At 45.1% G+C, this 12341-nt stretch overlaps 1 protein-coding gene across 2 annotated transcripts in view; it reads left to right on the top strand.

Moving 5' to 3' along the window:
* OBSCN (obscurin, cytoskeletal calmodulin and titin-interacting RhoGEF) overlaps positions 1 to 12341 on the top strand; it is a 237167-nt gene that overhangs the window by 86532 nt on the left and 138294 nt on the right. For both annotated transcript variants that reach the window (XM_081497755.1, XM_081497754.1), the window contains exons 16-17: positions 6535 to 6810; positions 10751 to 11026. In XM_081497755.1, coding sequence (XP_081353881.1) covers positions 6535 to 6810; positions 10751 to 11026 — 552 coding nt within the window. The remainder of the gene's footprint in view (positions 1 to 6534; positions 6811 to 10750; positions 11027 to 12341) is intronic.

Genomic DNA, 12341 nt, shown 5'->3' with positions numbered 1-12341 from the left:
ATGAGGCACCCTGCATAGGGTGCTACTGATAGTTGGGCAGTGTCAGGTCTTGCATACAAGTGGTTGCCTTTGCAGGAGTTCTCACTACTTGATACTCCCTAGGGTTAGGAGTTCTCTGGTAGTCTAGGGTCTTGAAGTCAGCACTTCCACACCAAAGGCTTGGGGCTTGATCTCTGGCCAGGAACTGGGGTTTCACAGGTGGGTGGTTATGGCATTAAATGGGATTAAAACAAATACCCAAAAAGGAGAAACCAAAGATGAACCCCAGACAAATGGCAATTACAAAATCAGGCAAATAATAATTAAAATAATGGACAATACACATATATATACACATTCATAAGCAAAATCAAAACAGTCCAACAAAAATAAAGTACAACAGACTGACCCAGTGAACAGAGGAAACCAAAAATGATACCCACCAGTTAAGAACAAAACTAACTAAAGCACAAACTGGAAAACAAAACTAAAGCAAGGTACCAACTGGGGGATAGCAATGAAAACAAACCTAACAACTATGGTGAGAAAAAGAAAAGAAAGAAAGAATAGAAATGCAAAGTTAAATAGAGACAGATAAAGATTTGTATATATTAAAGATTAACTGCAAGGGGGAAAGAACAGTAGGAAAAGCAAACAAAGAAATAAATGTAGAAAAAATAATAAGTTTAAAAAAATTTAAAAATTGAAGTTAAAGAGGAAAAAAAAGGAAAACTACAGAACCGCAAAAGGCAAAAGTTCTGTAAAAGGCAGAAGTTTGTAACAGAAATAAAAAGTGTGACTGAAAAAAAAAATCTCATAAGCTTAAATAGATTTCATAGTGCTAATAAAATCGACAACTACAACGGGGTGGGGGAGGTAGGGAGAAAAAGAAAAAACATAATGAAGCTAATCAAAACCAAAAAAAAAGAAAAAACAATTCAGAAGCAACTACAGAACAAGACAAAACATAAGAATAATAAATGTTTTCTTGAGTCACTGCTGTCAGAGTCCTTTCCCTCACTGGGAGTTACAGTCCTCCTCACCTCCCTAGGATGCCCTCCAACAGTGTGCTGGTCTCTGGACCTGCTGTGGGGGCAGCTCAGACTCTAATCTGGTCCTACTCCTCTGTGTTCTTGCCTCCAATGTCCACAGCTATCAGAACTAGTGTGTTTTCTTTTGTGGGAGCTCTAAATGTCCTTTTATATATTCCATCGACACAGAGTCTGCCTAGTGGATCGTGTGGATTTAATCTGCAGCTTGTACAGCTGGTGGGAAGGTTTTGGGTCTTCTTCCTTAGCCACACTGCCCCTGGGTTTCAGTTGTGGTTTTATTTCCACCTCAGCATGTGGGTTGTCCACTGGGGTTTGCTCCTGAGGCTGCCCTGGAGGACTTGGGTTTGCCCCTGTGAGGGACAGGTGTGGAGGTGGTGCAGCTGCTTGGGTTGAAGGGACTCTGACAGTACCAAGTATTCAGAGGAGTTGGTGGCTAGGGCAGCAGGAAATACAGTGCTCTAAAAGGATATAGTACTCTAGAAGAAAAATAAATGCAAAAAGACAAAATGGTTGTCTAAGGAGGCCTTACAAATAGCTGGAAAAAAACCACTACAATATTGTACAGTAGGTAGCCTCCAATTAAAATAAATAAATTTAAAAAATTAAAAAAGAGAAGAAAAGCTAAAGGCAAAGGAGAAAAGGAAAGATATACCCATCTGAAGAAAAGTTCCAAAGAAAAGCAAGGAGAGATAAGAAAGCCTTCCTTAGTGATCAGTGCAAAGAAATAGAGAAAAACAATAGAATGGGAAAGACTAGAGATCACTTCAAGAAAATTAGAGACACCAAGGGAACATTTCATGCAAAGATGAGCACAATAAAGGAGAGAAATGGTATGGACCTAACAGAAGCAGAAGAGATTAAGAAAAGGTGGCAGGAGCACACAGAAGAGCTATACAAAAAAGATCTTCATGACCCAGATAACCACGATGGTTTGATCACTCACCTAGAGCCCGACATCCTGGAGTGCAAAGTCAAGTGGGCCTTAGGAAGCATCACTACAAGCAAAGCTAGTGGAGGTGATGGAATTCCAGCTGAGCTATTTCAAATACTAAAATATGATGCTGTGAAAGTGCTGCACGCAATATGCCAGCAAATTTGGAAAGCTCAGCAGTGGCCACAGGCCTGGAAAAGTTCAGTTTTCATTCCAGTCCCAAGAAACACGATGGCAAAGAATGTTCAAACTACAACACAATTGCACTCATCCCACATGCTAGCAAAGTAATGCTCAAAATTCTCTTGAAGATCTCTTCAACAGTATGTGAACGGTGAACCTCCGGATGTTCAAGCTGGATTTAGAAAAGGCAGAGGAACCAGAAATCAAATTGCCAATATCTGTTGGATCATAGAAAAAGCAAGAGAATTCCAGAAAAACATCTACTCCTGCTTTATTGACTACGCCAAAGCCTTTGACTGTGTGGATCACAATAAACTGGAAAATTCTGAAAGAGATGGGAATACCAGACCACCTGACCTGTCTCCTGAGAAACCTGTATGCAGGTCAGGAAGCAACAGTTAGAACTGGACATGGAACAACAGACTAGTTCCAAATAGGAAAAGGAGTATGTCAAGGCTGTATATTGTCACCCTACTTATTTAACTTATATGCAGAGTACATCATGAGAAATGCCAGGCTGGATGAAGCACAAGCTGGAATCAAGATTGCCGGGAGAAATATCAATAACCTTAGATATGCAGATGACACCACTCTTATGTCAGAAAGTGAAGAGGGTCTGAAGAGCCTCTAGATGAAAGTGAAAGAGGAGAGTGAAAAAGTTGGCTTGAAACTCAGCATTCAAAAAATTAAGATCATGGCATCTGGTCCCATCACTTCATGGCAAATAGATGGGAAAGCAATGGAAACAGTGACAGACTTTATTTTCTTAGGCTCCAAAATCACTGCTGATGGTGACTGCAGTCATGAAGTTAAGACTCTTGCTCCTTAGAAGAAAAGTTGTGACAAACCTAGACAGCATATTAAAAAGCAGAGACATTACTTTGCTGACAAAGGTCCATCTAGTCAAGGCTATGGTTTTTCTAGTAGTCATGTATGGATATGAGCGTTGGACTATAAAGAAAGCTAAATGCTGAAGAATTGATGCTTTTGAACTGTGGTGTTGGAGAAGACTCTTGAGAGTCCCTTGGACTGCAAGGAGTTCCAATGAGTCAGTCCTAAAGGAAATCAGTCCTGAATATTCATTGGAAGGACTGACTCTGAAGCTGAAGCTCCAATACTTTGGCCACCTGACGTAAAGTAGTGACTCATTTGAAAAGACCCTGATGCTGCGAAAGATTGAAGGCAGGAAGAGAAGGGCACGACACAGAAGATGGTTCGATGTCATCACTGACTCGATGGATATGAATTTGAGCAAATTCCAGCAGTTGTTGATAGACAGGGTAGCCTGGCGTGCTGCAGCCCATGGGGTTGCAAAGAGCTGAACATGACTCAGCAACTGAACTGAACTGAGAAGGGTCTGGCAACCCACTCCAGCTTTCTTGCCTGGAGAACCCCCGTGACAAAGAAGCCCTTCTAGGCCACAGTCCACAGGGTCGCAGAATTGGACAGGACTGAAGCGCCCTGCATGCATAGATGCAAGCTTTTTTTTTTCTTTTTGGCCTGTGGCAGTTCTGCACCACTGCGGGTTGAGCGTGAAGGTGGCGCAGCTGCTTGGGTCATGAGGACCCTGGTGGCGCCAAGTCCACAGGGACATGGACTCTGTTGGCCGCAGGACTTATGGCCCTATCAGTCTTTTTCTAGCCTCTGGCAGCTGGCAATCAAAAGGCCTCTTTGTCTAGTCTTTCTCCACTGCTCTGCCCATTCGGGGTCCTCCTCTGTAGATAGTCGCATCAGGCACATAAAGGGGCACTCTGGGTGGGGTCCTACTCTGTAATTTGGTGCGTCAGGCATTTGATGGGCCAGCCTCTCTATTGTTCAGCTGCCAATGCTGGCGTGTGAAGAGAGAGAGGTTGTGGTGATGGCTCCACCCCCTACGCGTGACTCAGCAGTATCACCTTGCTTCCATGGCTGCCTGGCTTTCCTCCACAGGCATTTCCCACCACAGTCTCCTCCCTCACATCCCCTCGGTTTGTCTCTCTCTGCAGTCAACAGCAGCCCTCGCCCTGAGATTGCTCCACAATCCCTACCCTCTGGCTCACAGCTGCCACGCCTGATAGGGGACCTGCGTCCCTGTCCATGTTACATATGGCTGCAGCAAGGACTGTCTGATTCTCATTCCATTCAGGCTGCCACAGATCAGCTACTTCACTCTTAGCCTCAAATGTTTCTCCTCTGACTCAGACAACTGTCCTGATGTGGGGATCGGACCCCTGCTTCAGTTTCCCCACCCGCCAAGGGCAGGTCCAGTCTTACTAACACTCCTGCTTTTCCCTAGTTCCTTCCTCCTACCGAGTTTTGCATGGTGCAATATATTCTTTTCGGTGGTCAGGTACTCCTGCCTGCTCTCAGCTGGTATTTTGCATGCACTTCTGTGTCTGTCGGTGTATTCCTGATGTATCCGTGGAGGGAGATGTACTCCACATCCACCTGCTCCTCTGCCACCCCACGTGAATCACTGGGTGCCACCCTCTGACATTCTGTGATCATGCCAGGGTAGATTGGTTTGTGGGTGTGTGTGTTCCCCAGATCCCACCATGCAGCTTTGTTAAATGTGGTTTTTGGAGCATGTTAGTGAGTATCCTAAGGTAAAACCATTTAAAAATAGTGAAATGTGGCTAAATCCTAGTAATCTCTATGAAAATCAGATACAGGAAGATAAAGAAAATCAGAGATATGACATGTGAATCAGTAGGACCACTGGTGAAAATCTTCTCAGCCCTGTAGTTCTCTGGTACACTATACAAAATATCTGGAAACTGCTATTCCACTAGTCATGGTTTCAAAAAACTGAAGGTGGATTTGCTGATAATAGGATGATCAACTCAGACCATCCTAAAGATAAACTATTAGAATGCATATGATTCTTGCATAGGATTAGTGTGTAAAAAATTAACATGGAAAAAACATTTCTATGTCTAAGTCCTGGCAAGGTGTGCTTGGAAAATGAAATTTGTGTGAAAGAGTTATACTAGCTCAGTTGTATCATGTTCTAATTCCAGGTCTGATCAGTGTTGCCAAGAGGCTGTGTGGGGGGAATTATTCTGGATTCTTGAGAGACAGTTAAAGGTTGCAAGAGATGGATAGAAATCCAACGGGGGAAAAAAATCAAAAGATGTTTATTAACAATCAAAATGGAAGAAAATTTGTTTTTCGAGTGGTCTGATGGAAGAATGACAGGCAGATTGCAAAGGCGAGATAAAGCCAGTACATCATTTTCATGAAAAAGAGCATGGTAGGCGCATTTACTGTTACCCGATGTCAAAAATTATTACAAGGCTACAGTTTTCTAGATAAGGGGATCCCAGTGCTGGGATGGTTACCACATCCAAGGAACAGAATAGTGAACTCAGAAACAGTTCTTGCAGAAGTGGAATCTTGCATCACCCATTCCTACTGACCCTCCACATCTTGCATTTGTTACTGTGTTGTCTATTAAGAACTAGGGGAAGGATGTGGTCCTCAAAATATGGTGGGTGGACCACTGCACCATACAGAAAAATTAACTTGTACTAGCAGTTCACACCACACTCATAAGTCAACTTGAGGTGGGTTAGACACCTCAGTGTTAAAGATAAAACCCCAAAATCCACAGATGCTAATGTGGTTTCTTCAAGACTTAAGGTAAAAAGATTTCTTATGCTCTACACTTAAAGGGATTAAATGGCTATTGTGACACTATTGGAGGAAAAACTATCAGAGAACTGGATCAGACTGAAAATACCAGTCACACAATTGAGAATATCTTTAAATTCTCTGGTATTTAAATTGACAAAGAGTGGCCAGATGTGAATTGAGAGAAGAGAGAACCTATTGGTAAGTGGGCAAAGGATTTGAATAGTGTCACCAATGAGAAAAAAACAAGAATGATGAACCCAGTCCTAAGGGGAAGGTGCTACACTTCTTCATTCCTCAGACAATGACAAAGAAAGCCATGGGGAGGTGCAAGCACTCCCCCAGATTGTCACCAGCTGACAATACTAAGGGTAGGCAAGGGCACCGAGCCTCAGCCATCTCCATGGACTGCAGGTGAAAAGTTCCTGCATAATAGTATGGAGAAGACTGGGGCGCCATCTAGGAATGTTGGGGAACAGTTGTCTCGAGACCTTACAGATGTCATGAGCAGGGGACAAATCTGTTCCAATGACCGCCCACCCCAAGATGTACTCCCAGGTACCCATGAGAGAATGCATAAATTGTGTCCCTGTTGCTGAGAAAGGCAGGGGGACCTCTGCAGGGCACAGGTCTGTTGCAGAGCCTGGAGAAGTCTTCAGCTCCACCATCCCCTTTCCCAACTGCCCCCTACCACCTCCCCATCCAGGTCTTCTTTGCCTGGGGCTGCCTTCCTGACTTAGATGGTGTCTCTGACCCCATGTATCTCTCTGTCCCCAGAGCCCTCGGTGGTGTTTGCCAAGGAGCAGCCGGCATGCAGTGAAGTGCAAGCCATGGCGGGGGCGAGTGCCACGCTGAGCTGCGAGGTGGCCCAGGCCCAGACGGAGGTGACGTGGTACAAGGATGGCAAGAAGCTGAGTTCGAGCTCGAAAGTGCGTGTGGAGGCCACGGGCCGTGGGCGGCGGCTGGTGGTGCAGCAGGCGGGCAAGGCAGACGCCGGGGAGTACAGCTGCGAGGCCGGGGGCCAGAAGGTCTCCTTCCACCTGGACGTCACAGGTCAGTCCTTGAGGAGGATGCTGAGCTAGCCCATGCAAATGATCAGAGGACTGGCTACCTGCCTCCCCAAACTTGTGTGCACTTGCTTGTAACCTTCATCTCTTCAAGCCTGCCTGTCTTCCATGTCCCATCTCAGTCCCTGGGGGAGGGTGATTGGGAAAGGTGTGCATGCAACAAAGAGGGGCTGTTTCTGCCCACATCTTTTCCTGGCAGTGAGGCTCAGTCACACTGTCCCAGAACCTGCCCAGAACCTGCCGGTTACTCCTGGTGTTGAGACCCTGCATCTCTTTGGGCTTGGGGGCTGAGGTAGACCTGGAGATATGTGACTTTACTCCCATTGTAAGTCTCTCCTTAATACCCAGCACATTCCCTCATGTTGCACCTCATGCCAGTTCTCAGCTGTCAAGAGGTGTTTCAATTCGGTGGATCCCTGATCATGAGAAATATTGGCCATACAATCCTACTTGGAATTCTCTTAGGGGTGAACTTTGGATGATGAAATTTGAGATTTCTGGGAGGCCTTTCCTTCCTTTTCCTGGATATAGAAGCTCCAGTTGCCTAGAGGTAGCAGGAAATAGGCCCATGTTTGTTGTCACATCTTTTCAAAGGGAAGAAAAAAGGCTGATTGGTAGAGAGTCATCTGTGCTATTTAGGCTGATCTTAGAATCACTTATTCTTCTTCCAGGAAGAGAGTCTCGTGCCAAAGAGGGATGGGCTGCCATTACACATTTCCTCCTAGGTGCTGACACGTAATTTGAGACTGTGCCAATATAGAATGATTTGTGGGTTTGAATAGATACCTCAGATCCCACAGTTCATCTATATAGAATGTGGTTTTTGGAGAGCATTAGAGAGTATTTGAAAGTAAAACTTTTAAAAACTTGTGAAATGTGTCTAAATCATTGTAAGCTCTATGAACACAAGAAGACAGAGAGAAGTCAAAGTGTTGTAAGACGTGTCAATCAGTAGGACCAGTAATGAAAAGTCTTCTCAGCCCTGGACTTCTCTGGTTGTTTTTGTTGTTGTTTATTTGCAAGTCATGTCTAACTCTTTTGTGACCCTGTGGACTGTAGTCCGCCCCACTCCTCTGTCCATGGGATTTCCCAGGTAAGAATACTAGAGTGGATTGCCGTTTCCTTCTCTAGGAGATCTTCCTGGCCCAGGGATCGAACTTGCATCTCCTGCATTGCAGGCAGATTCTTTATTGCCCAGCCACCAGGGAAACCAGTTCTCTGGTACACTGTACAAAATGTCCTGGAAAATTGTTATTCTGTGCTTGTGGAGATGATCCTAGAGAGAGAAAAAGGAGATAGACTCTGTAACTTTCTTCATATACAAAACATAGCATCGATACCAAAATGACCCAGAAACGGCAGGGAGAATCAAATTCCAGACCAATCTACTGCGAATATCAAGGCCAAAATAAAAAATCATAATATTTGTTAGCAAAATGAATTAATCAGTGTATCCAGGAGTAGGGATCTGTGATAAAAGTCGTTGTCTACAGTTGCACAATGGGCTTAACATTGGATATATTAATAGATAGAAAGCTTGATATTAAGAAGTAGAGTGCAAGGACTTCCCTGGTGGTCCAGAATGCCAATGCCAGGGACAGTGGTTTGATCCTTGTTCCATGAAGATCCTAAATGTGATTATCTCCATGAGTACAGAATCAAATGGTTAATTAAATTCAAGCATCATACATCAAGACAAAATATTTGATAACATCAAGCATCTGTCCCTGCCATAAAATATTTGGGAAACTGTATAAGATATTTTTTCTTTTAACATAACAAAATTCCTGTAAAAAGAACAACAGTGATAAGATCATCCCGCTTAAGGTTTACCTGCAAATCTTTGAGTGAGGGGTAATACACGGAGGCAACTGCAACCCCTGAGTCCAGTAAAGAGGAGAATAAAATCACCAGCAGATGATTTTGAAAAACTAAAGGTGAAATTTGCTGATGATGTGATTATCAACTCAGAAAATCTGAAGATAAATTATTAGACTGTGAGTGATTCTTGAGGAAAAAAATTAGCATACATACTGAAATAATTCCTACATCTAAGTCCTGGTTAGGAATGCTTGAAGAATGAAATTTGTGTTAAGAGTTGGATTAGGACAGTTGTATCATGTTTTTAATTCCAGGTCTGTTCAAAGTCACCAACAGGCTGTGTGTGGAGAAATTATATTCAAGATTCTTGAGAGACAGTGGGCAGTTGCATTAGATGGAGAAATCTGAGGAAAAAAGTCAAAGATGTTTATTAACAATCAAAATAGAATTTTCTTTTTTGGGTGGTCTGATGGAAGAATAATAGGCCGATTTCAAAGGAAAGGTACAGCCAATACACTGTTTTCTTGAAGAAAAGCATGGTGGGGACATTTACTGGGACCTGTTATGCTAAAGTCGTTTTAGTAATGTCAGACTCTTTGCAACCCTGTGGACTATAGCTTACCAGGCAATCTTCTCTGTCCATGGGATTCTCCAGGCAAGAATACTGGAGTGGGTTGCCATTTCCCCCTCCAGGGAATCTTCCCCACCCAGGGATCAAACCTGCATTTCTTATGTTTCATGCATTGGCAGGTAGACTTTTTACCACTAGTGCCACAGGGAAGCCCTCTGAAACCCCAGAGCTGTCTACAAAAGCAGGCTCCTGCTTGGGACACTCTTGGCTGCAGAAGCAGACACACCCATGCATGCCAGCTCTGCACACGGCTGCAAGGCCACATGTGTGTGGGCGCGTGATCCCTGCTCTGGGGGGGACCAGCCTGACTGGTTCTCATGTATCAGGAATTATCCTAAAGCTGTAGTTTTCGAGATAAGGGGATCCCAGTGCAGTCATAGTTTCCACATCAGAGGAACCAAATGGTGAGCTCAGAAACAGTTCCTTGCATAAATGGCTTCCTGCACCACCCATCCCCCTACACCTTTCCATTGTTACTGTGTTGTCTATTGGAGAACTCAAGGAAGGATGTTGTCTAATAAATGGTGTTGGACCACTGAACCATACGGAAAATTAAATTGCAGTTCACACCACACACAGAAGTCAGCTCAGAGTGGGTTAGAAAACTCAGGGTAAGAGGCAAACCCCCCAAAAAACCCTCAGATAATAATGTGGTTTCTTTAAACACAACGTAAGGAGACATTTCTTAAATGGAACACAAATGATCTATGCCCAAAAGAGCTGAAATGGACATTGTGAAACTGTTGGAAGGAAAATCTTTGATTTATCAAAGGACTGGATCTGAGAGTGAAAATGCCAGTCACACAGTTGGAAATATCCTTAAATCCTACGTATGTGTCATTCCCTGGTACATAAAGGTATAAAGAGTGGCCAGAGTTGAATTGAAAAAAAGAGTCTACTATTTGTAGGTGGGCAAAAGATTTGAATTGTGTCACCGTGAAGAAGAAAATAGCAATGGTGAGCCCAGTGCTAAGAGGAAAGGTACTCAGCTTCTTTATTGCTCAATGACAAAGAAAGCCACGGAAAGGGGTGGAAGCACTCCTCCCAGATTGCCGCCAGCTGACAATAGTTAACAGTCGGCAAGGGCACCGAGCCTCAGCCATCTCCATGGACTGCAGGTGAAAAGTTCCTGCATAAATGGAGAAGACTAGGGCACCATCGAGCAAGGTTCGGGGACACTTGCCTCGTGACCCTGCAGATGCCATGAGCACGGGAGAAGTATTTTCCAGCGGCCACCCTGCCAGCTGGACCAGCTCACATGGACTCAGAGGAGAATGCATAAACTGTGTGACTTTTGCTGAGAAAGGCAGAGACCTCTGCAGAGCACAGGGCTGGTGCAGGGCCCAGAAAAGTTTTCGACTCCACTGCCACCACACACACCTCCTCCTTGGCTCCCCATCTAGGTCTTCTTTGCCCGGGGCTGCCTTCCTGACTGAGATGGGATCTCTGACCCCATGTATCCCTCTGTCCCCAGAGCCCTCGGTGGTGTTTGCCAAGGAGCAGCCGGCATGCAGTGAAGTGCAGGCCATGGCGGGGGCGAGTGCCACGCTGAGCTGCGAGGTGGCCCAAGCCCAGACGGGGGTGACGTGGTACAAGGATGGCAAGAAGCTGAGTTCAAGCTCAAAAGTGCGTGTGGAGGCCACGGGCCGTGGGCGGCGGCTGGTGGTGCAGCAGGTGGGCAAGGCGGACGCCGGGGAGTACAGCTGCGAGGCCGGGGGCCAGAAGGTCTCCTTCCACCTGGACGTCACAGGTCAGTCCTTGAGGAGGATGCTGAGCTAGCCTATGTGCAGAGGATGAAGGGATGGCTTTTCGTCTTAACAGATGTGTGTACTCACCTGTAGCCTTTATTTCTTCACATCTCTATGTCTCATCTTCGTATCATCTTGCCCCTGAGGAAGGGTGGATGGGCAGGATGCACCTTCAGTGAAGAAGGGCCATTTCTGTCCACCTCTTTGGAGGCAGGGAGACTCAGTCACACTGTCTTAGTACCTTCCCACAACCTTCCTTGTGTTCTTGGTGTCGGGACTCTGACTCTCCCTGATGCTTGGGGGCTGAGGTAGACCTGGGAGTATAAGACTTTCCTCCCATCATCTGTCTTTCCTGAGAGCTAGCACATGCCCTCATCTGGTACCTCATGCAAGTTCTTGGGTGTTTCAATTTGATGGATTCCAGATTAGGGGAAATACTGGCTACACAATCCTACTTGGGATTCTTGCAGGAGTGAACTTCGGATGATTGAATTTGAGGTTTCTCGGATGCCACTTCTTCCTTTCTCTGGATATAGAAGCTCCAGTAGCCTGTATGTTGCAAGAAAAAACAACAACCATGTTTTGTTGTCAGGTCCTTACAGAGTGGGGCTTCCCTGGTGGCTCAGCGGTAAAGAATCTGCCTGCAATGTAGGAGCCACAGGAGATGTGGGTTTGATCCCTGGGTTGGGAAGATCCCCTGGAGGAGGGCATGGCAACTCACTCCAGTATTCTTGTCTGGAGAATCCCATGGACAAAGGAGTCTGATGGGCTACAGTCCATGGGATCACAAAAAGTTGGACACACCTGAAGCGACTTTGCATGCAGGCATGCCTTACAAAGGGAGGAAAGAAAAGATTATTGATAGTCACCTGTGCTATTTAGAGTGATCTTCTTAGATCAGATATGATTTTGTGTTTGTCTTCGAACAAGTTTGTATGTTGCAGGCCAGTATTCTGCTTGGCATCAGTTGATGAATTTAGAAATGGAAAGGAAAAAATCTCTTCTGCCACATCAGTAGGTGTTGCTAATAAGCAGTTACTGTCCTAGCAGCCTCTGACTGGCAAAGCAGCCTTTATTTCCTTGCATTTTCCTTGTGGTCATCGAATGTCTCTTTCTCGTGGCTGAAATGTCAGGCAGTCTAAGAAATCAGGTTATGCTTTTTCTGGGAAGAGAGTCTTCATACTGAATAGGGGTGGCTACCATGCCACATTGACTCCTAGGTGCCAGCATATGAGAGTTTGAGACCATGCCAGTGTAGCAGGATGTGTGGGTGTGTATATACCCCAGGTCCCACCATGCATCTCTTAGAATGTGGCT

Source organism: Giraffa tippelskirchi, chromosome 6, assembly GCF_054371585.1.
Source record: "Giraffa tippelskirchi isolate mGirTip1 chromosome 6, T2T-mGirTip1v1.2.pri, whole genome shotgun sequence".
Classification (NCBI taxonomy): domain Eukaryota; kingdom Metazoa; phylum Chordata; class Mammalia; order Artiodactyla; family Giraffidae; genus Giraffa; species Giraffa tippelskirchi.
Note: the sequence above shows the minus strand (reverse complement) of the source record. Positions and strands in the feature narration are given on the sequence as shown.